This window comes from Nannospalax galili, unplaced genomic scaffold (assembly GCF_000622305.1).
Source record: "Nannospalax galili isolate Female #2095 unplaced genomic scaffold, S.galili_v1.0 scaffold644, whole genome shotgun sequence".
NCBI classification, from domain to species: domain Eukaryota; kingdom Metazoa; phylum Chordata; class Mammalia; order Rodentia; family Spalacidae; genus Nannospalax; species Nannospalax galili.
Genome location: NW_008351473.1, coordinates 391,063 through 414,023, shown reverse-complemented (window position 1 = coordinate 414,023; position 22,961 = coordinate 391,063). Strand labels below are relative to the sequence as shown.

Here is a 22,961-nt window from a genome sequence, read left to right as displayed (position 1 = left end):
AGATCATGTCTTTTTTTTTAAACTTTTTATGTGTATGTGTGTATTGCCTGCATGTAGGTAAGTGCACCCGTGTCATGTAATGCCCGTGGAGATCAGAAGAGGCTGTCGGATCCCCTGGGACTGGAGTTACAGACAGTTGTTAGCTGCCATGTGGGTGCTGGGATTCGAACCCAGGACTTCTGCAAGAACAACTGGTGTTCTTAACCTCTGAGCCATCTCTCCAGCCCCATAGATCATGTCTTAAAAACCACAAAGAGCCAGGTGTGGTGGTGCATGCCTTTAGTCCCAGCACTTAAGAGGCAGAGGCAGGAGGATCTTTGTGAGATCAAGGCCAGCTTGGTCTACATGTCGAGGGTCAGGCCAGGGAAGCTGGGACTACAGGGAAACCCTGTCTCAAAAAGACAAGTAAAAAGCCATGTGGCAAGATCCCTTCAAGTGGAAAGGGTGAAGACAGATTGTGGAGGGCTGCAAAGGGCAGGCCAAGGTTTGGCTGGATCTGATTGGATTTATGGAACCAATGATATAGGACACTGTAAAGAAGACTTCCACAGGGTACAGGATCCTATGGGGAGGCCACAGAGGAGATGGATATGAACTGGAAGGACCTGCTCACCTGATGCGATGAGAGGTTTACAGTTCTGTGATCCTGGGAAAGCTACAGAAAAACAACATATAGCCAGGGATGGCAGAGGCCTGTCATCTAGGCACTTAGGTAGCATCTATATTTACCCAGGTGGGAGAATCAAGAGTTTGAGACCAGCCTGGGCTACATAGTGAGACTGTTTCAAAAAGATGAGGGCAGCCAGGTGTGGTGGCACATGCCTTTAGACCTAGTTTTCTGAAGGCAGAGGTAGGTGGATCTGAGTTTGAGGCCACTAGGTCTACAAGAGTTGGGAGGAACATGATCAAAATTCATTGTATACATGTTCGAAACTTTCACATAATTAATAAAAACATTTTTAAGCTGGGCATGGTGGTCTTTTTAAAAATTTTATGTGTATGAGTATTTTGCCTGCATGTATGTAAGTGCAGTCGTGTCAGGCAAGTCTTGCAGAAGTCAGAAGAGGGCATCAGATCCCCTGGAACTGGAGTTATGGATAGTTGTTAGCCACCATGTGGATGCTGGGAATCAAACCCAGATCCTCTGCAAGAGCAGCCAGTGCTCTTAACAGCTGAACCATCTCTCCAGTTCCAAGTACTGTGGCTTTTTGGTTTTTTTTTTTTTTTTTTTTTTTTATTTAAACTTTTAAAAAATTTATTTTTATGTGTTTGTGTGTATTGCCTGCATGTTGGTAAGTGCACCCCTGTCGTGCCCACCAGAGGTCAGAAGAGGCTGTCAGATCCCCTGGGACTGGAGTTGTGAACAGCTGTTAGCTGCCATGTGGGTGCTGGGATTCAAACCTGGGTCTTCTGCAAGAACAACCAGTGTTCTTAACCACTGAGCCATCTCTCCAGCCCCTTTTTTTTTGCATTTTTATTCACCATGCATGCTTACTTCTTGAGGGTAATTTGCAATTTTTTTTTTGTTGTTGTGTTTCTTTTTCTTCCTTTTTAAAATTGAATTTTTGTGAATTTCATACAACATATTTTGATCATATTTAGATCCTTTTCTGTGTCTGCAACTCCCTTACCAAATCCCCCTTGTTTATTTATTGGTTGTTGTGCTTGAATTTAGATTCTTTTGGAAATATGAAAAAAAGTTACATCTATCTAGTGTGTATGTGCAGGTGGAGGTCAAGGGACAACTTGCAGGAGTTGGTTCTCTCCTTCCATCCTGTGAATCTGAGGGACCCAGCTCATAAGGTCAGTCTTGGCAGCAAGCACCTTCACCCCTGAGCCAGCTCCCAAGTCCTTGAAATTTTTTCTCTATATGTTTTGTTTTTATTTTTAGCTATGTGTGTGTCTATGTGAGTATATGGTATGTGTGTGCAGGTGCTCTTGGAAGCCAGAAGAGGGCATCAGATCCCCTGGAGCTGGCATTAACAGGCAGTTGCTTAGGCCCTCTGTAAAAGCAGTGTACACTCTTAACTGCTAACTCATCTCTCCAGCCCCATTTTGAGAGAAAGAATCTTGCTCTATAGCCTCAGTGGGCCTTGCACTCTCCGTCTTGTGGTCATCCAGCCTCAGTCTGCACACACCACCCCTGGCAAAAATGTTTTTTTGTGTGTGGAGTCAGTGGTTAGGTATCTGTGTTTGTGTCTGCTGGGGTTCATGTTTGTACCTCCTTGCCTGCCTTCCTGTCTGCAAGGACCTTGTTCTACCTGGGCCCTCATGACTGCAAGTCAACATAGTGGTCATGATGACTGCTGCCTTACTATTCCATTACCTGACACTTTCTGTCTCAAAACAATGAAGTTTTAGGCACAATGACCCTACCATTATCTGTGCCTTGCTGTTTACTCTAGCTCTAAATGTCCCTCCCTGGTTTCTCTGTCTATGGAACACTTTTTTTTTTTCTGAGACAAGGTCTTCTGTAGTCCAAGCTGGCCTCCAACTCCTGATCTCCTCTCTCCACCTCTCAAGTGCTGGTATTACCCACTGAACTGCATCCTCAGCCCCAAGAACTCTGTTTTACATAACACAAGTGCTACATCCTCTGAGAAGTCGTTTTCTCTTCTTTCATCACATTATATTTTGTGTGTGGGTGGGTGCATGTTACTATGCATGTGTGAAAGTCAGTGGACAATCTGAGGGAGTCAGTTCTCTCCTTTCATTTGGAGTTCTGGGTACTGAACTCAAGCATGCTTACCTACTGAGCCATCTTACCTGTCGTGTGTGTGTGTGTGTGTGTGTGTGTGTGTGTGTGTGTGTGTTGATTCATTTTAAAATTTTCTTTTTATGTGTATGAGAGTTTTGCTTGCATATATGTAAGTGCGCCATGTTGTGCAGTGTTCAAGGAGGCCATAAGAGGGCTTTGGAACCCCTGGAACTGGGTTATGGTTGTTAGTCATCATGGGGGTGCTGGGAACCAAAACCAGGTCCTCTGCAAGAGCAGCCAGTGCTCTCAACCGCTGAACTCTCCAGCTGTCTCATTATGTAGCCCAGGTTGGCCTCAAACTTGCCATGTAGCTGAGATTTGCATTGAACTCCACCCCCTCCTGACTCCCACCTCAAGTACTGGGATTACAGGCAGAAGCCAGCACATCTAGGGCAGTTTCTGTTTTATTTTTGGTGATGAAACAGTGTAGGTTATTGTTGAATATTATTTGACGAATGGACATAGCTTGGTAAGAGTTCTTTTGGTCTTTTTGAGACAGGGTCTCCCTGTTGCCCCAGCTGGTCTACTTGCTATGTAGACTTAGATGGCCTTGACCTCACAGAGATCTGCCTCCCTCGGCCCCCAAGTGCTGGGATTAAAGGCATGCGCACTACCCAACCAGCATAACAGATAAGTCTTAACATAATAATATTAATTTTTGGGGGGGGCTCTTTTTGAGACAGGGTCTCCCTTTAGCCCCAGCTGGCCAGGAGCTCACTATGTAGACCAGGCCTGCCTCTGCTTCCTGAGTGCTGGGATTAAAGGCAGGCAACCATGCCTAGCTAACATAATTCTTTTTATTTATTTATTTTTGTGACAAGGTCTTGTTTTGCAGCCCAGGCTGGTCTGGAACATACTATGTACCCCAGGCTAGACTCGAACTTATTCTCCAACTTCAGAGACACACAGCACACAGTCTGTGTGTATAACATATAACATACACATGTAAAACATGCATGTGATGTTTTTGAAAAAATTTTATGTGTATGTGCGGATTGGGTTCTCTCTCCACCTTGTGGATCTTGGGGGCTGATTTCCAGTCTTTGGTCTTGGCAGCCTTGGAGTGGGAGGGCAATCTATTGCCTGGCTCTGAAAACCCTACCCAATAAATCTTTTTAGAATCAAGCCCACTCGCAATATCCAAGTGTCAACTCAGGGTTGTCCAGACTAAGTTAACTTCGGGGCGAGCAAAGCGGGGTTCAACTGGCCCTGAAGAAGAACCTCTGGTTCAACTGGCCCTGAAGAACCTCTGCTTCGGATGGGTCCCAGGTTTCTTCCCGCCAACCGCTCCCAGCAGAGCAGCCCCACCCGTGCATCCCCGGGCGTGGCCGAGTGAGGCTCCTTTAAGAAGGGGGCGGAGCTCGAGTGGAAAGACAAAGCCCCTGGCCGCGCGTTCCCCCTCCCCCCTCCGGCACACCACACGGACAGTGGGTGCCCGGATGTCGGTGTCGCCAGTCGGTGACAGATGGCGCAATGTCTGTATCTGTGACAGTTCTTTCTGCTCTGACCTCTTTGAGTCCTCCGCCTCTCGGTCCCCCGCTGTCCCTTTACTTTTTAAGTCCGCCACTGGAGGCCGGCACGCCTGTCACCGGCTCTTACATAACGTGACCTTTCACCCCTTCAGACTGCCCTCTAGTGCGCTGCAACCTAACTACGCGGCCTCGGCCTAGGAGGCGGGACCCGAACTCGGAGCGGCAGCTGCCCTCAGCCAATAGACTCCGAGCGCTGACTAGCTCTCCACCTATCGCAGCCTCTGTCCCCAGGGCGCCACAGGGGAGCAAGTTAGTGTGCGTGCTGGCCCGGCTGTGGGGGGAGGAGGGGAATCTCCCGCCATTTTTCAATAATTTCCTCCGGTACCCGTTGAAGAGGAGTCTTGACTAGCGGCCGCAGCGGCGGAGGGCGACCTGAGGTGAAAGACACCGGGAAGGCGCGTGAGAGAACCTCTCGGTCTCTTCGTTTCTCCTACCCTGAGCTTCCATGGCTGTGGCGCGGCCGCGCCACCTCTGAGGGAAGCCGGAGAGTTCGCGCCGCCCTCTCACCCCTCCCCTCCCCCACCGCCCCGGGAAGCCAGGCGCTTCGCTCGTTCGCTTGCTCGCTCGGGGCCGCTGGGGCCTAACGCTGCGCGGCGGAGCTGCCGAATCCCCGGGGCGCGCGCGGTCCTCCTTGTCCGCCCGCCCGCCCGCCGCGATGGCGCCGCTGCTGGGCCGCAAGCCTTTCCCTCTGGTGAAGGCGCTGCCCGGAGAGGAGCCGCTCTTCACCATCGCGCACACTCAGGAGGCCTTCCGCACCCGGGAGTATCCTTTTTTGCCTTTTTTTCCTCTTTTCTCAGTACACGAAGTGACCCTCGGCCCCGCCGGCTTGGGTGGCGGCGAAGGGATGGAGACCCGGAGGCGCGGACGGGCCGCGCGCCGCTCGGGCGGCAGCTGTCACCGCACCCGGCCTCGCGGTCCCCGCTTCCCCGCCGCGGAGCCCTCCGGCCTCCCCTGCATCCTCCCTGCGGCCTCCATCGTTCCCAGGGTGACCGTGGGCGCCCCACTTCCCTCCTCCCCAACTTGGCTGCGGGCCTTAAGTGGCTAGGGAAGGGAAGCCGGGTTTCCTTTGCGCATTTTTTTTTCCCCTTTTCATATAAATGAAACCGTCAAAATGAAGTTTTTTAAATTGGACCTGCGCGACCGCGTGATCCGGCGTGGCCCAGGCTGGTCTGCTTCTCGGCCTATCTGGGGAAAGGGGGGAGTCTGTTGTGGGGTTTTGGGGTTTTGTTTTGTTTATTTTGTTTTTCCCCTTCGGAGTGGACTTTAGGCCGCGGATAAATGACAGGACCCGTAGACCACAAAACCAGGGGTGACTTTTCACGTTTGAGGGGGGCGAGGGGAGAAAAATCTCTCGGAGGAATTGGTGGCATTTCTGTCCTTAGGATCACACTTTTGAGAATTCGAAGATGGAGGTTAGTTTTTTCTTTGATTATTTTTAGTTTATGTGTATAAATATTTTGCCTACAGGTTTCTAAGTGCACTACATGCCTGCAATGCCTGCAGAGGCCAGAAGAGGCTGCAGGATCCCCTGGAACTGGAGTTATGGACTTCCTTGTGGGTGCTGGGAACGGAACCCTGGTCCTCTGCAAGAGCAGTCAGTGACTTAATCTTTGAGCCATCTCCCCAGTCCCCCCCCCCCCCCCCCCATTTTTAATACATGGTTTCATACAGCTTAGACTGGCCTTAAACTCCTCATCCTCCAGCCTTCACTTCCAGAGTGCTGAGATGACAGGCATGCGCCACCTGTTCCAGCTTCCTTTTAATTTTTTTAAAAAATGTGTAGGAGTATTTTGCCTCTCTGTATGTTAGTGTACCTGTGCATGCAATGTCCATGGAGGCCAGAAGAGCACTTAAGATCCCCTGGAACTGAGTTACAGTCAGTCATTAACTGCCATGTGAGCAGCCAGTGCTCTTAACTGCTAAGCCAAATCTCCAGCTCCAATTTGCTTTCATTTGAGGCATAATCTCACTATGTAGTCCAGCCTGTTTTGGAACCTCTGTGTAGACCTAGCTGACTGAAACTTGCAGTAATCCTCCTGCCTCAGCCTCCCGATTATGTAAACAAGCATGTGCCACCATTTTCTGCTTGGTATTTGTGTTTCAGTGCAAGTAAAATACAAAGGCATGCTTACTTAAAGTCTTTGTTTTATTTTAGGAGCATGAGACTGATGTTTTAAAATAGGGTATCTCTGGGCTTCTGATCATTGCTTTGAGATCCTTTTAGTCAAAGCTGTATGACTTGCTGGTTGTGGTTGGTGGTGCACATTTTTCATCCCAACATGGGAGGCAGAGGAAGGCAGATCTAGCCTGGTATACATTTAGAGCTGCAGGCCAGCTGGGGCTACAGAGAGACCCTATCTCAAAAAAAAAAACAAAACTGTATGACTGTATTTTAATTGATGCCACATGAATCTTTGAAGGTTTTTATTTTTTAAAGGTAGTTTTCTGAATCAAACTTTGATGTCTTATTAGCTTTATCAGCCTTTTCCCTTTGAAAAGACCAGATTTAGTAGTTTCTGCTGTGGAAGGGTCTAGGTGAACTCCTTCATTTCTCTTTTAATCTTTGCTATATTTCTTTTTTTTTCTCTTATGTAGCCCAGGATGACTTCTAACTTACTATGTTTTGAAGGTTGGCATTGAACTCCTAATCCCCCTGCCTCAACCTCCCAAGTGCTAGAATTGTAGGTGTGTACCCCACCCAACTTGGTCTTTAATGGTCCTGTTTTATAGGATCATTTCAACCCTCACCCCACAAAACTGAGACGTCAACCTAGGCCTTGCACATTGTATGCAAATGTATTACTGGTGAGCTACAGCCATAGTCCTCTGCTTTTAGTTAATGACAGGGTGTCATTCAGTTGCTCAGGTTGCCCCTGAACTCACTATGTAGCTTGGGGCTTTCCTGCTTCAATGGTCCCAGTAGGTGGGATGGCAGGCCCTCACCACCAGCCCCAGACTGCTTCATTCTTGGTTAGTAGCAGTTGTGAATGTTAGTGTGCATGCATACATGGACACAAAAGTGTGTCTACATTGGAGGTATGTTTTGATGATGTTTATCTTTAGCATCTATTGCAGCTGAAATGGATCTTGAAGGGGTCCAGGACTCCTGCCTGCTTCCAAGTGGGTCCAAGAGAATTGAAGTTGGCATGTTAAGGGTCATACATTATTCTAAGCGCCAATGATGAGAATGGGAATTACACTCCAGTGTTCTTCCATCCACGTCACTGTAAGGAAATGAGGGAAAACAAGGGACTGTGAAGCTAGGGATAGAACCCAGGGCCTTGAAGGAGCTGGGCATGAACTGTATTGCTGAGCTGCAACTATTGGTGTTTTGAAACAGGGTCTCTATGTAAAGAGCTTATGCTGCCTTGGAACTCTCTAATCCTCCCGCCTCAGCCTCCCAAGTGCTGTGGTTTCAGGGTGATAGGATCATAGACCTGTGTCTCTATGTCCTACTTCCTTCACTCTTAAATGTTAGTCCACTCTGTCAGTGGTATAAGATATAATTAGGTGATAGAGGATTTATTTAGCTCTACGAAGTTTTGGGGGTTTTTTTGGTCTTTTTGAGACAGGGTCTCCCTGTAGCCCCAGCTGTCCTGGAACTTACTATGTAGACCAGGCTGGCCTTGAACTCACAGAGATCCGCCTGCCTCTGCCTCCCAAGTGCTGGGACTACAGGCCCAGAGTATATTATTTTAAAGAGCACCATGCTGTTCTTTACATTTCTGAGGCATCAGTGGAGCACAGTTTTACTTCTGTGAATCTGACATAGCCTTGTTGATTGTTTTTTTAGGTGTTTTATTTTTGTTCTTGCATTTTGAGAAAAGGTCTCACTATGTAGTCCTGGCTGACCTGGAACTTGCTATGTAAACCAGTCTAGCCTCAAACTCAGAGAGATCTGTCTCTGAGTACTGGGATTAAAGGTGTGTGCCACCATGCCAGCCTCGCTTTTTTTTTTTTTAACTTTTGGTGATCATACTAATACCAGAAGTTGATTTTTTTTTTTTTTTAAGTATCTGGTTCTAGTGCAATATAGTAAATATGCCATAGAGAAGAGAAAAAAATCCAAGTCTAATGGGTATACTGAGCCATCTGGAAAATGGCCATAGCCAGCTAATTTAGAACTATCAACAAAGTCCTTACATTTATTTATTTTTTGTGTGGATGACCATGCTCATACCACTGCACACGTGGAGGACAGAGGACAGCTTTTGAGCGAGTTCTGTTGTACCAAATGGAGTCCATGGATCTAACTCAGGTCATCAGGTTTGACAACAAGCACCTTTACCTGCCGATCCATCTTGCCAGCCCAACAGGGTTTTAAGTATTATTTACTCATTGAAATAAATGCATGAAGCACTTTTGTTGTGTTGGGATTGAACCTGTGGCCTGGAGCGTGCGCTGTCACTGAACAGCTTCCCTCTCCCTACAGAGATTTTCTGAATGAAAACAAACCTGAAATAATTTAAATGGTACGTATTTAGCATTTTTTTCCCCCATGGCAATATTTGGAACTCTTTAACAAAGGGATTATTTTTAAAAGAGTTCCTTGGGGTTTTTTATTTTTATTTTTTGACAGAGTCTCCCTGTAGTCCCAACTGACCTGGAACTCACTTATGTAGACCAGGCTGGCCTCAGCCTCAAAAGAGGTTTGGCTTGCCTTTGCCTTCAGAGTGCTGGGATTGAAGGTGTATGTTACCACTCCTGGCTTGGCCAGTTATTTTATGAGACTCTTAGTGGTTTCATAGAGGAGGAAAAATGTATTGTTGAACAATAGCTGTATTTGCAGTATTATTATTCCCACTTAATTTATATTTATGATTATATTTTAAACAAGATTTGATACTTTAATTGTTCCTTGATCTTTTTTATTACATGTATAGTTATAACAAATTTGCATTTTAAAAAATATTTTATTACTTTTATTTTATGTGTATGGGTATATTGCTTGCGTGTATGTGAGTGCACCCATGCTGTGCTGTGCTGCAGAGGTCAGAAGAGGGCTTCGGATTCCCCTGGAACTGGAATTGGAAGGATGGTTCGTAGCTGCCATGTGGGTGCTGGGACTCGAACGTGGGTCCTCTGCAAGAGCAGTCAGTGCTCTTAACCGCTGAGCCATCTCTACTCCAAATTTGCATGTTTTATTGACAAAGTGGTAAGTTAATGTTAATGTTGTACTTTCAAATGTAAGCTAAATGGTGGTGTACACCTATAATCCCACCCAGCATTTGGAAAGCTGAGGCAGGAGAAGAAGGACTAGGCAAGCCTGGCCACATAGGGAGACCCTGTCTCAAAAATGAAAGGACTTGGCTGAGTAGTTAAGAGAGCTTCTAGCTTATCCAGAGAACCTGATTTCTGTTCTAGCACCCAGGTCAGATGGCTTACAACCACCTGTAACTAAACTCCAGGGGATTGAATGTCCTTCACAGGCACGGCACACAGAAAAATAATCAAGAAAGAGACAAAAAGTTGTTGTGGTTAATAGATGCATTTAATGACAATATGTTATACATTATAGATGTTTTGATTACATTGTAGCTTTGAATTTGTGGCACATTCCTCCCTAGGCAGGCACTCTATTGCAGTGGAAAAACGTTAACTTTATTAGAGTCACGCTTTGGGTGGTGGTTGTTTTTTCCAGATATGGTCTCTTTTATGAAATTCAGACTGGCTTTAACTTTTGTATTTGAGACTGGATTGTGTATGTCTTGTTACATAGCCCTACCTGGCCTAGAATTTAACTCTGTTGTCCAAGATGGCCTTTGTTTATAAGTGATCGATTAGGTCAAAATGGGTTTTAGGCAGGAACGGAAGCTATCAACAGCCTGTTGTAGATTAGTATTTTGTTATGTGCTTGAACTCAAAAGGTGTTTTTTTTTTTTTTTTTTAATTTTATGTGCGTGAGTGTATTGTCTGCATGTATGTGAGCGCACCCCTGTCGTGCAATGCCTCAGAGGAGCGCTTCAGATTTCCCTGGAACTGGAGTTAAGGACAGTTCATAGCCACCGTGTGGGTGCTGGGAATTGAACCCAGGTAATCTGCAAGAAGAGTCAGTGCTCTTAACCGCTGAGCCACCTCTCGAGCCCCCAACTCAAAGTTTTTAAAGTTTAGAAGCAGCTGATTTAGGAGCTTGGTGTTGTCAGGTGAGATCTCTTAGGTAGTATGATGGGGGTCTGTTACTTGTACAGTCAGTCTGACCCTAAATAGCAAAACATGTTTGAAGAGTTAGGTGGTTAGGAATGGAGTTGTCATTTTGATAGGACTTTTTTTTAATGTGTATGAGTATATGCTTGCATGTAAGGTAGGTGCACCCCCTGTGCAGTGCTCACAGAGGTCAGAAGAGGGCATCGGATCCCCTGGAACTGGAGACGTGGGTGCTGTGAATCAAACCCGGGTCCTCTGCAAGAGCAGTTAAGGCTCATGACTGCTGAGCCATCTCTCTAGCCCTTTTTCTTTTTTAAATATAGCTGGTCTCATACTTTCTGTGTAGCCCAGGCAGGCTTTGAACTTGTGACAATTCCCGTGCCTGTGCCTCCCAAATGTTGAGATTACAAATGTGTGTGTGACACAGTGCCCAGTTACCTAATAAAATAAATTACGCCAAATTAGAGTTGTTACCTGATTGGCAGTCTAGTGCAAAGAGAGAAAAGTGGAATAAAAAGCAAATCTATGAGTTGGCTGTATTGGTCATCTTTTCACTTAGAACTTTGAGGATTGTAGTTGTGTTGTTTGTTTGTGATAGTTTTGTGTATTGCCCAAGCTGCCCCCAGCCTCTGGAGTGCTGGTATTCTGGGTGTAACCTTCAGTTATGCTTTTTAACTGGCTTTGCTTTGCTGGGTGACTTCATTTCAAGCTGTCAGGTACTGTTAAAGAAACAACCCTTTCGTGGCTCAAGAGAACAAAGTAGCAGATTGTGGTGGATCTCCTACTGTGGAAATCCTGGAGTTAGGGAAAATCAATGCAGAATGAGATAGGCTAGGCCTTGAAAATGCCTTATCATCAGTAGCTTACACAACCTTTTGAGAATTGCTTTGACATTTTGTCTGCAATTACACATGCAGCAGTTGTTAGAACATAGAAACCTCGATTGGCATTTGCTCTGAGCAGTTATTTGAGTGTGAGTGACTTATTTTGGTACCTAAAATGTAAAATAGAATTTAGAGGCCATTGACTCAATGCCTCTAATGGGCATCCCTGCTCCCCTTTTTGTTTTGTTTTTGTTTTTTGAAACAGGGTCTCCTGTGGCCCAGGCTGGCTTTGAACTTACCGTGTAGCTGGAACTACACAGAATTGAACTTCCTGATCCTCCTGCTTCTTCCTCTGTATTGGGATCTCAGACCTGTGCCATTGCAGGCTTCAAATTCTTGGAGCTGCGATGAAACCTGCCACTTGGAAAATACAGGGTTTGGCAGCTAACTCTAGTTGCAGCTCAATTTGTTTTCTTGCATAGCATCTGTTACTATCCATGCACAGAAGTAAATTAGTTACTTGCCATTTGAGTTTAAGGTGGCTGAATGGTAAGGAGTTGCACTTGGGATGTAGGGACGTTACCTTGTGTTTGGCACTGTACTGTTTTCTTTCCCCATTTCACTCAGGAAGACTGGACAAAAACGAGTTAATGGATTTGTGAATTAGTGTCATAGCCAGTATAAAGACTGAAATAAATTTTCTATCAGAACTGTGCTTAGTACTTTATGTAGTTGATTTACTTTTTTCTTGTGATATTGGAATTGAACTTATGGTCTGGTGCATGCTTAGGCAGAGGCTTTACTACTGAGCAACAGTCCCAGCCTGGAAGCCTCAGGAAGCAACAGGTGTTTCCAAGGTGGGCAGGAGGTACAGTGGTAAGTGGTCATGAGTCTGTGCAGTTCCTTCCAACTGCTTGTGGGACTATGGTCTTCTCATCCTTCTGCAGACTGATTCTTAAACTTGGAGACCATCTGAGTTGTATAACAATTGTACTTACCTTAAGTCTTTATTTCTGCTGGGTGAGGTGGCACATGCTTTTAATCCTAGCACTTGGGAGGCCCAGGAAGGAGGATCTATGAGTTTGAGGCTGACTTGGGCAACAAAGTGAGACTTGTCTCAAAAAAGTCCTTATTTTTTATGACTGCTGTATGACTTATGCTTTTCTTATGTTGCTTTTTTTTTTTTTTTTTAAGTGTCTCATTGTGTAACCCAGGCTAGCTTCAAACATGAGATCCTCCTGCCTCAACCTTCCTAGGATTACAGGCATTTGCTCTGTGCCATCATCCTTATCCTTGGTTTGTTACATTCTTTTTGTTTTGCATTTTTAGTGTTGCATGAATTGTACAAAATAAAATTATCCATGATGAGTTGATGAAATTGCATTTGCTCCAAAAATCCTGTTTATTTATTCATTCATTCATTTTGGATGGCACCTATGTGCAGATCAGGACAACTTTCAGGAGTCAGTTCTGTCCTTCCACCATGTGGGTCCTGGGGCTTGAACTCAGTTCCTCAGGCTTGGCAGCAGGCACCTCTACTCAGTGAGCCCTCTCGCTGGCCCCAGCACTGGTATTTTATTTGTGAACTGTTAATCTTGCTTCAGTTTTGATCATGCCTTGGATTTATAAGTATTTTCTGAGTAAGGGTTGGTTGTCATATTTCTTGAACATTGTTTTCCTGAGCCACTGCTGACAGAGAGTATGAAGCCCGCTTGGAACGGTACAGCGAACGTATTTGGACGTGTAAGAGCACTGGAAGCAGTCAGCTAACACACAAGGAGGCCTGGGAGGAGGAACAGGAAGTTGCCGAGCTGTGAGTAGCATTATCCTTGCCCTTTGGCACCATCTTCACCATGCCAGGAAAGCGGGGGTGGGGTGATGCTAACCCCTAAGGCAGTGTTAGTGCTGTAGATGTGGGGCATAAACTGGAATACATCATGTCATAGACTGTTGGCGGCCAGATGCTTTTGCTCAATAGCATTTTGCTGGTAGAGAGACCCACTTCCATTCTTTGACAGGATCTAGTAGTGGCCTGTGGCCTATTGCTGACTGGTAGTGCTTAAAACTGTCAAACTGGCACCCTCTTTTCTTTAGTCATGTTGCTATTTGTATTATTTATATATCTATATCCATCTCTTCGGATATATGTTTATATGCACCTTGTTTAATGTGCTAGCTAGACCAGGGGTTGGCCAAGATTTTCTATAAAGGACTGGTTTCTAACTACTTTAAGCTTCTAGGACATAGGGACCTCTTTTTGTTGTTTTGTGGGGGGTTTTGTTTTGTTTTTTTGAGACTGGGTCTTCCTTTAGCCCCAGCTGGTCTGGAACTTACTATGTAGACCAGGCTGGCCTGGATTTTACAGGGATCCACCTGCCTCTGCCTCCTGAGTGCTGAGATTAAAGGCATGAACCACCATGCCCTGCCCAGGACATAGGGACACTTGTCTCAACTGAACTCTAAAGTTGTACTGTGTAGACGACTATAGATAATACATAAAGGAATAATAGTGTTCTAATAAAACTATTTACAAAGCTGGCAGCATGGTATATTTGACCCATTGGCTGTAGTTGACCTCTCTGGTAGCCTGCAAATTTATTCCCTCTCTCCCTCCTGCTGTGCTGGGGATTGAACCAGGTCTGTGCAAGGCAAGTGCTCTATCACTGAGCTGTACTCTCAGCTCTAGCTATAAACTTCTGCAGAGCAGGCTCATACTTGACCTTACTTTTGAATTCTTTTTATGTGTATGAGTGTATTGCCTGCATGTATGTAAGTGCACCCATGTTGTGCAATGCCCACAGAGGTCAGAAGAGGGCACCAGATCCCCTGGAACTGAAGTTATAGACAGTTACTAGCTGTTATGTGGGTGCTAGAAATCAAACCCAGGTTCTCTGCAAGAGCAGCCAGTGCTCTTAACCATCTCTCCAATCCCTTGGATTCTTCTTTTTTTTAAAATTCGAATTAAGGGTCTGGAGAGATGGCTCAGCGGTTAAGAACACTGGTCATTCTTGCAGAAGATCCAGGTTTGAATCCCAGCACCTCCTACATGGCAGCTAACAACTGTCCTTAACTCTAGTCCCAGGGAATCCAACAGCCTATTCTGACCTCTGCGGGCATTGCACAACATGGGTGCACTTACCTACATGCAGGCAATACATGCATATACATAAAATAAAAATTTTTTTAAATGCGAATTAAATTAATACTTTAAAAAAACATTTACTTGGTATGGATGGGTGCACATGGGCCACAGAACATGTGTGGTCTGAGGAGAACTTATGGGAGTCTGTTTTCTTTGTACCATATAGGGGTTCTGAGGATTGAACTCTGATCAGCAGACTTGCTGTTACCCACTAAGCCATCTTGTCAGCCCTGTTCTTGAATTCTTTACCGTGTTTAGTATGGCCTCTTACATTTCATATGCACTTAAACTTGTTCTTTGCAGATGGAGATAACTCTGCCTTCTCTAGTTTTTTTTTTGTGGGATGTTTTGAGAATAGAAAGGTATATGTGTGAAAACTGCAGATAAAAAGACATCACCATAAGCTAAAGAGTTAAAAAAGGACAAGGTCAGATGTGGTTACATGAAATATAGTCATTTACCTAGAAAACCCCAAGAGAATCAAGTGAAAAGCTGTTAGGAACAAGTAAGAGAATTCAGTTTCAAAATGAGAAGTAGATGACTTCCCTACTCCCAAAGAGCCAAAGTGGGAATTTAGAAGCTATAGAGACAGCACCTGGGTGATCAGGAAAGCATTAAAAGGGTTCATGAACAAAATGATTGAAGCTTAGAAGGACCGTTTGTGCTAAATTGAAGACAAGATGAGGCATTTGTGTTTAATTCAGCAGAGAACATGGTTGCCACTGGGCTTTCACAGTCATCTAGAAGCCATGTCTGGATGTACTATAGTGTTGGGGCAGGGCTTCACAAATAGTATTAATATGAGAATGGGAAGGGTGAGGTGAATTCCCTAATCTCTCCTGAAGAGAGTACTTTGATTGTACCTTTGAAAAGCCACTGCAAACTTCTTGGAAAGTTACAGTGCACCTTAGCATATTAAAGATGTTCTGAAAGTCTGCAGTAGAGAAACTGTCATCTGGTTTTATCTGATGTCAACCTGATTTGCCCTTAGAACATATCACATCCTTGAAGTTCTTCAGGAGACTCATGGGAAATATTTATGCAGTTTGGTAAACTAATAGAATATAGGAGGTGATAGAGAATTACTGGACAAGATAGGGATATTTTAAAGTTTTTAGTTAAAGTAGAAGTCTTTTTCTGATTATGAAAGTGTAGAGCATGTGATTCAGTGGTTCAGCACTTGCCTAGCATGCACAAGGTGGTTGATCCTCAGCACCACCAATAAAAGCTAATGTATAATTTTGTTAAAAATGTATATGACAAGCTGGGCATGGTGGTGCACGCCTGGAGACAGAGGCAGGCGGATCTCTGTGAATTCAAGGCCAGCCTAGTCTACATAGTGAGTTCCAGGACAGCTGGGGCTACAGGGAGACCCTGTCTCAAAAAGCCAAAAAAAAATGTATATGACGTAAAAGAATCTGAACACCATTATCCAACATCACTCTCTAACAATAACTTCAGACAATGAAGTTTACACTTGAGTGAGGTTGAGCTAGGCATAGTGATAACACGCCTTTAATCCCAGCACTGGGAGGCAGAGGCAGGCTGATCTCTGTGAATTCAAGGCCATCCTGGGCTACACAGTGAGTTCAAGGCCAGCTGGGGCTACAGGGAGGTCTCAAAAAGACCAAAAACAAACAAAAACCTTGAGTGATGGGGCTGCCCAGATGGCTCAGCATTAAAAGTGCTTGCCATAAAGACTAATGACCTGAGTTCCATCACCAGGACCCAGATGGTGGAAGGAAACAACTCCTAAAAATTGTCCTCTGACCTCCACAGGCACTTGGGAGGCAGAGGCAGGCTGATCTTTGTGAGTTCAAGGCCAGCCTGGTCTACATAGTGATTTCCAGGCCAGCTGGGGCTACAAGGAGACCCTGTCTCAAAAAGACAAAAAACAACAACAACAACAACAACAACAAAATATACATATATAAATAAAATAACTTTTTTTTTCTTTTAAAGAAAAACCAGCTGGGCATGGTGGCAGTACCATGTGTTTAATCCAGCACTTGAGAAGCAGAGGCAGGCGGATCTCTGAGTTCAAGGCCAGCCTGGTCTACATACTGAGTTCTAGGCCAGCTGGGGCTATAGGGAGACCCTGTCTCAAAAAGACAAAAAAACAAACTTTATGTGTAATAACTGCCCATTTAGGCTGCTTTTCATTTTCTGTGGAAGAATTCAGCTATGAATATCTTTGTACATATATGGCAGTTTTGATAAGTGTTGCCCAGTTGCTTTACAGAAGCTGAAACTGGCTGTCAGCAGGGTATGACTATCACTTTGTAGTGTTGACTGCCATGCTTGGTGTGATAATTAAAATAAAATTGCTTTTGTTAGATTAATAAGTGAAGTGGTAGTTCACCTTTTTACTTTTCAAGGACTTTGGAGTCAAGTCAGAGCCTGTGGCCTTGGCTAATTTCTTTACCTGCAAAATGAAAATGCTGACCACCTCACAGAGTGTCATGAGAAGTTAGTGAATGCACTTGAGACAGGTACTGTCAAGTTATGTCTTTCTAACCAAAATGGGTAAAGGATAGGAATAAGTTTGCAGCTGAAAAGAATTGCCCTGCCCTGCAGAGTAATGGGGAGGATCAACCTGATAGTGATGAGCTTGCATGTTATAAGTGAGAAAGTCAGCATGCATAGACCAGTCTGACTACTTTAAAAGTTCTTGGTTTTTTTCTTCTGTAAACTACAAGGGTCTTTCCCCTTCTTCCCTCTGATCATCCCTCCTTTTCTTCTTTCTGAGACATTGTTGCTGTGTCTAGCTGGCCTAGCCCTTGGCATTCCTGTCTCCAACTCCTGAACTGATATTATAGTTGTGAACCACCATGCCCAATTAGCTAATTGGCTTTTTTTTTCTGTCTTTTTAAAATAGAGTCTCCCTGTAGCCCCAGCTGGCCAGGAACTCACTGTGTAGACTAGGCTGGCCCGAACTCACAAAGATCCGCCTGTCTCTGCCTCCCAAGTGCTGGGACTATAGGTATGTGTCACTGGCCTGGCTAATTGGCTTTTTTTTAATCATTCTTTTTTTTAAATGTGTATGAGTGTTTTGTCTGCATGTAAGTGCACATATGCATACATACAATGATACCCGAAGAGGGTGTCAGATCCCCTGGAACTGGTTACAAACTTGTTAGCCACCATTTGGATGCTCTGCAAGAGCAACCAGTGCTTATAACCACTGAGCTGTCTCTCCAGCCCTATCTGCATGGCTCTTAATATTCATATTTATTTCTCAGTGCCCTGCATGCATTTGCTACAGAAATACTTGCTTTGTTGTGACCCTAAAACTGCCATAAAAAGCTAAGTCTGAGGCTGGGCGTGGTGACACACACCTATAATACCCAGCACTGGCAGAGGCAGGCGGATCTCTGAGTTCCAGGCCAAGTGGGGCTACAGGGAGACCCTTTCTTGAAAAGACCCCCACTCCCACCCCCTGAAAAAAAGTTTGAATTGAATTTCTTGGTAGTTTTTGCATTTTCTTGCTAACTAATAAGATGTTTATTTAGTTTGAAGGAGGAGTTCCCTACCTGGTATGAGAAGCTTGTTCTGGAAATGGTTCACCATAACACAGCTTCCTTAGAGAAGTTAGTAGACACTGCTTGGTTAGAAATCATGACCAAATATGCTGTGGGAGAAGAGTGTGACTTCGAGGTAAGTGCCTGCTTTTGCTTTTCATTTTTAATCATAATTTGACTCACTGTGCATATTGGAGCTTCTGACAAAGATACAGAGCACAGCATTATGTGGAAGATTGTGTTACATCATCTGAAGGTTGCTTTACCTAATAACAACTATTAAAACCACATTTTAGAAACTTACTGAATGTTGTGATTATTGCTACACTGTGTACCCGTACTACGCACACGCACATGCACGCAGGGGAATGTAGCTGAGTTAGTAGAGTGCTTGCCTAGGATGCAGGAAGCCCTGGATATTGGCCCCAGTACTGCATAAATGAGACGTTGTGTATGCCTGTAATCCCAGCACAAACAAACAAACAAACATACATACATAAAAAATGTAATCAAAACCTTTTTTTTAATATTTTATTTATTGTTTTTATTTTATGTATATGAGTATATTGCCTGCATGTATGTGAGTGCACCCATGTCGTGTAGTGCTGTGGAGGTCAGAAGATGGCTTCGGATTCCCCTGGAACTAGAGTTAAGAACGGTTCCTAGCCACCATGTGAGTGCTGGGAATCGAACCCGGGTCCTCTACAAGAGCAGTCAGTGTTCTTAACCGCTGAGCCAACTCTCAAAACACTAAGGTTTATTTTTTATTTGTGTGTGTGTATTTGTGTGTCTGTTTCTGTGTCTGTGTGTGTGTACACACTTGTGAGTGCAGGTACACACTGAGGCCAGAAAATTGTTAGGTCTCCTGGAGCTGGAGATACAGGTGGGTATGAGTCACCTGATGTGAATACTGGGAACTGATCTAGAGCCTCTGCAAGAACAATAGTACTTTTTTTTTTGGTCTTTTTGAGACAGAGTCTCCCTGTAGCCCTAACTGGCCTGGATTCACTATGGAGACCAGGCTGGCCTTGAACTCACAGAGATCCGCCTGCCTCTGCCTCCCAAGTGCTGGGATAAAGGTGTGCGCCGTGTGCCACCACACCTGGCCTTTTTTTTTTTTTTTTTTAATGTGTACCAAGTATATTGCCTGTATGTATGAGTGCATCTATGTCATGCAGTGCCTTGGAGGACAGAAGAGGGCTTCAGATTCCCCTGGAACTGGAGTTAAGGATGGTTCGTAACTGCCATGTGGGTGCTGGGAATCAAACCCAGGTCCTCTGCAAGAGCAGTCAGTGCTCTTAACCGCTGAGCCATCTCTCCAGCCTCTGTTTTCTGCAGCAGTTTTTTTTTTTAATGTGTATGAGTGTTTTGTCTGCGTGTATATGTAAGTATACCCCTGTATGCAATTCCATGAATACCAGAGGAGAATGTCAGAATTCCCTGGAACTGGAATTAAAGATGGTTGTTAACTACCATGTGGGTGCTGGGAACTGAATCCAGGTCCTCTGCAAGAGCAGCCAGTGCTCCTAACTTCTGAGCCATCTCTTCAGCATGCCCCTCCCCAGCCTCCCCCCCTTTAAAAATAATCTTTTTTAAGCTTGAAGTAGAGTTTAGAAAGAAAAACTAACATTTTTTAAACATCTGTATGCTGATATATAGCACTCAAAAGGCAAAAGCAGGTGGATCTTTGTGAGTTCAAGGCCAGCCTGGGCTACAAGGCTACATAGTAAGACCCTGTCTCAAAAAAATCTGTATGGGATACTGGGCTAGTCACTTTGCATAATGACTTATGACTCTGTAGAGAAATCTTGAGGCAACTATTGTATGCCTATTTGTGTTGATTTGTATCAGAGATAAGTACCAGCTAAGGAAATACCTAACCAGCTATATAGCCATTACTTCTCAAAGTTTAGCCTAAATAGCTTAAGTAAGTATTTCTTTTAATTTTTTTTGTAATTTTTGAGACAGGGTCTCCCTGTAGTCCCAGCTGGCTTGGAACTCACTATGTAGACCAGGCTGACCTTGAATTTACAGAGATCCACCTGCCCCTGCCTCCTGAGTGTTGGGATTAAAGGCGTGAGCCACCACACCCAGCCATTTTTCAAGTCTTTTTGTTTGTATATTTATTTGATTTTTGTCTTTGCTGGAAATGGAATCCAGGGCTTTGCACATGCTCAGAAAGTGCTTTGTCACATCCCAAACCTTTGAAATTGTTGCTATATTCAGAGTCAGGAAATGCTTTTTTTCTTCGTTTCCTTTTCCTTGATTTTTGTTGTTTTGAGTCAAGGTATTGCTCTGTGTCTAGGCTGACCGAGAATTCATAGTGCAGCACAGACTGCTTTCTAAGTTGTGAACATCCTCCTGCCTCAGCTTCCCTAATACTGGTATTACAGGCATGAGCCTCTAGATGGAGAGGAGATGCTTTTCTTTTCCTTTTTTCTTTTCTTCTCCTTCCTTCCTTCCCACCTTCCCTCTCTCTTTTTTTTTTTTTTTCCTGGTCTTTTACAGACAGGGTCTCCCTGTAGCCCCAGCTGTCCTAGAACTCACTATGTAGACCAGGCTGGCCTCCAACTCCAGAGATCCGATTGCCTCTGCCTCCCAAGTGCTAGGATTAAAGGTGTATACCACCACGCCCATGCCCTCTCTTCGTAGCAGTAAACATAGATTTATTTAAAGCAGTTTTTATTACCTTTCTTTATTTGCATATGTGTGTATGTATATGGCCACTTTTGTGACACAGTACAAGTGTGGCGGTCAAAGGAAATTTTAGGGAGTCTGTTCTCCCCTTCCACCATATGGGGATGAAAGTTAGGTCATTGGCCTTGGTGGCAAGCACCTTTACCCTCTCTGCTGAGCTATCTCGCCAGTCCAAACATAGATTTATTAAGGAAATGAGTAAGACCATCAGAGAATGGAAAGGACTCCATGGGAGCAGTACCCAGGGAATGCTTTTCTGAATAGGGGAAGGAAATGCTTCCAGAAAGAATTGAGAAAGCACCCCTTATCTTTACATGGTTTTGGCTAGATGTTGACTTAAATAGCCACCCTTCTTTACATACTGAGAAAGTGTCTTTTTTTTTTTTTTTTTAAAGAGGCAGACTGGTAAAAATCAAGGAAAGGGGAATGGCTTAGGTAGCAACCCAGCAGCAGAATGTGCTACCAAACTGGAGCTCAGGATTCATCTCATTAATCTGTCTGGTACCAGCCTCTGCTCGCACTTTGTTCTCTCGTTAATATACTTAGTTTACTTTATCTCTTATAAATACTTGGTATTTATTTGTAATATCTGAGAGTACCAAGGGTTTTGTTTTGTCTTTTGAGACAGTCTCTCTCTGCATCCCAGGCTGTCCTTCAATTCTAAGCAGTCCTCAACCACCTAATACCATGATAACAAGTGTGAGCTACCATACATGGCTTACTAGTGAGTTCTTATCACATGCTTGGTGATAGTCTTGTCTTGACAGGAAGCAGATGTTAGACTTAAATGGTATAATTGAATTGATTTAATAAAGGGATTGTTGACATCTGATCAGGGACAAGGAACTCTGCACAAGAAGTGAAGCATCTCACATCTGTCAGCAGAAAGGAACCTGCCTTTCTATCCCTCAGAAACAAGGGAGTAGTCCAGGAAGTCAAGACAGTAGCTATAGTTGCTGAAAAGTATTTTAGTGGTAGAGTCTAGCCAACGTGCTTGGAATTCGTTTAGAGGAATACATCAGAAATGCCCACCTCACTTCCCCCGTGTCTGATTTCTTCCCGTGCCTTCTGTGGACTGACCTCACCAAGATCTAGAGGGGATGGAAACCCAAAATAGTCCATGTGGAGAAGAAGCTAGACTTCAAAGTAGCAGAAGGAAAGCATTCTGCAGATCTGCAAGATGGAAGAGGACTGGGAATGTGGCTCAGTGGTAGAATGTGTACTTAGACTCTGCCAGTGAGAGAAAGGCTGCAGGTGTGGCTGTGGCTCAGGGGACTGCCTAGCATGAGCAAGGCCCTGGGCTCCATCACCAGCCCTGAAAATAAAATACTTTTCAAAGGAAGAGAGTAAAACAAAGACAGAACAAGAAATAGTGGAGGCAAAGGAGGAACTATTAAGGGAATATGTATACCTCAGACTGTGAAAAGATGCTTAAACTCATTTTTAATTTAGAAAATCAAATCAAAACCATAGTCAAGATAATTTTATACACAAGATTAATAAATAGAATCATTGCTTTGTTTTGGCCAGAATATGAAGCTGCTTACTCACTGCTTTGCTCATGCTTTTTTCTTTTCCTTTTTGCTGTTCTGGGGATGCTAGGCAGGCACTTCACTCTGAGCTTTATGGCCAGCCCTGACTCACTAACACTACAAACACCACAGCTATTTTGGCGAAGACTGTGGAATTGTTAAAACAATTGAATATACACATCCCCTTGACTGGGCTTTCATTCTAGAGCATTTATCCTCATAATACTGCTCCAGGACACTGGTGTCAGAGACATCTTGGTATCATTCATAATAGTCCAGAGAGAAAATAAGTATCCGTCAGCAGTTGAACGGATAAATAGGGTCTGGAATACTCGAGAAGAAAAAAAATTGTAAATTTGAAAGAGGGAAGTTAACAGAACAATATAGTCTTGAATCTGTTTATTGAAGGTAAAACTAAATAACTCAGTGGTTGTCAGCCTCTGTAAGGGAGGGAGAAGGTTACCTGAGAGTTTCTTAGGACCTGTTAAAGTTGAACACTTTGATCTGTGTGTGTGTGTGTGTGTGTGGTGGGGTACATATAATGCTCCCCCCTTGTTTTTTTGAGATGGTATAATGTAGTTCAGACTGGCCTCAAACTCACTCTAATCAAAGCTGGCCTTGAACCCTTGATCCTCCTACCTAGTGCTAGGAGTACAGGTATATGCCACCATACCTGCTTATACTGCTTTATGTATGATAAAAAGTAAGGTGTATGATAGATGGGGGTGCCACAGTGTTATCTTAATTCCATAGTCAGTTGCTTAGCCCAGGTTGTGGGTTTGTTTTGTTTTTGTGTGTTTTTAAAAAAGAT

At 44.3% G+C, this 22,961-nt stretch overlaps 1 protein-coding gene across 1 annotated transcript in view; it reads left to right on the top strand.

Annotated features, from left to right (window-relative positions):
• Positions 1-4,600: 4,600 nt before the first annotated feature.
• Positions 4,601-22,961, top strand: part of Baz1b (bromodomain adjacent to zinc finger domain 1B) — a 67,673-nt gene continuing 49,312 nt past the window's right edge. Inside the window, exons 1-3 of the mRNA XM_008848376.2 lie at positions 4,601-5,052; positions 12,955-13,071; positions 17,913-18,057. Coding sequence (XP_008846598.1) covers positions 4,946-5,052; positions 12,955-13,071; positions 17,913-18,057 — 369 coding nt within the window. The 5' untranslated portion in view covers positions 4,601-4,945. The remainder of the gene's footprint in view (positions 5,053-12,954; positions 13,072-17,912; positions 18,058-22,961) is intronic.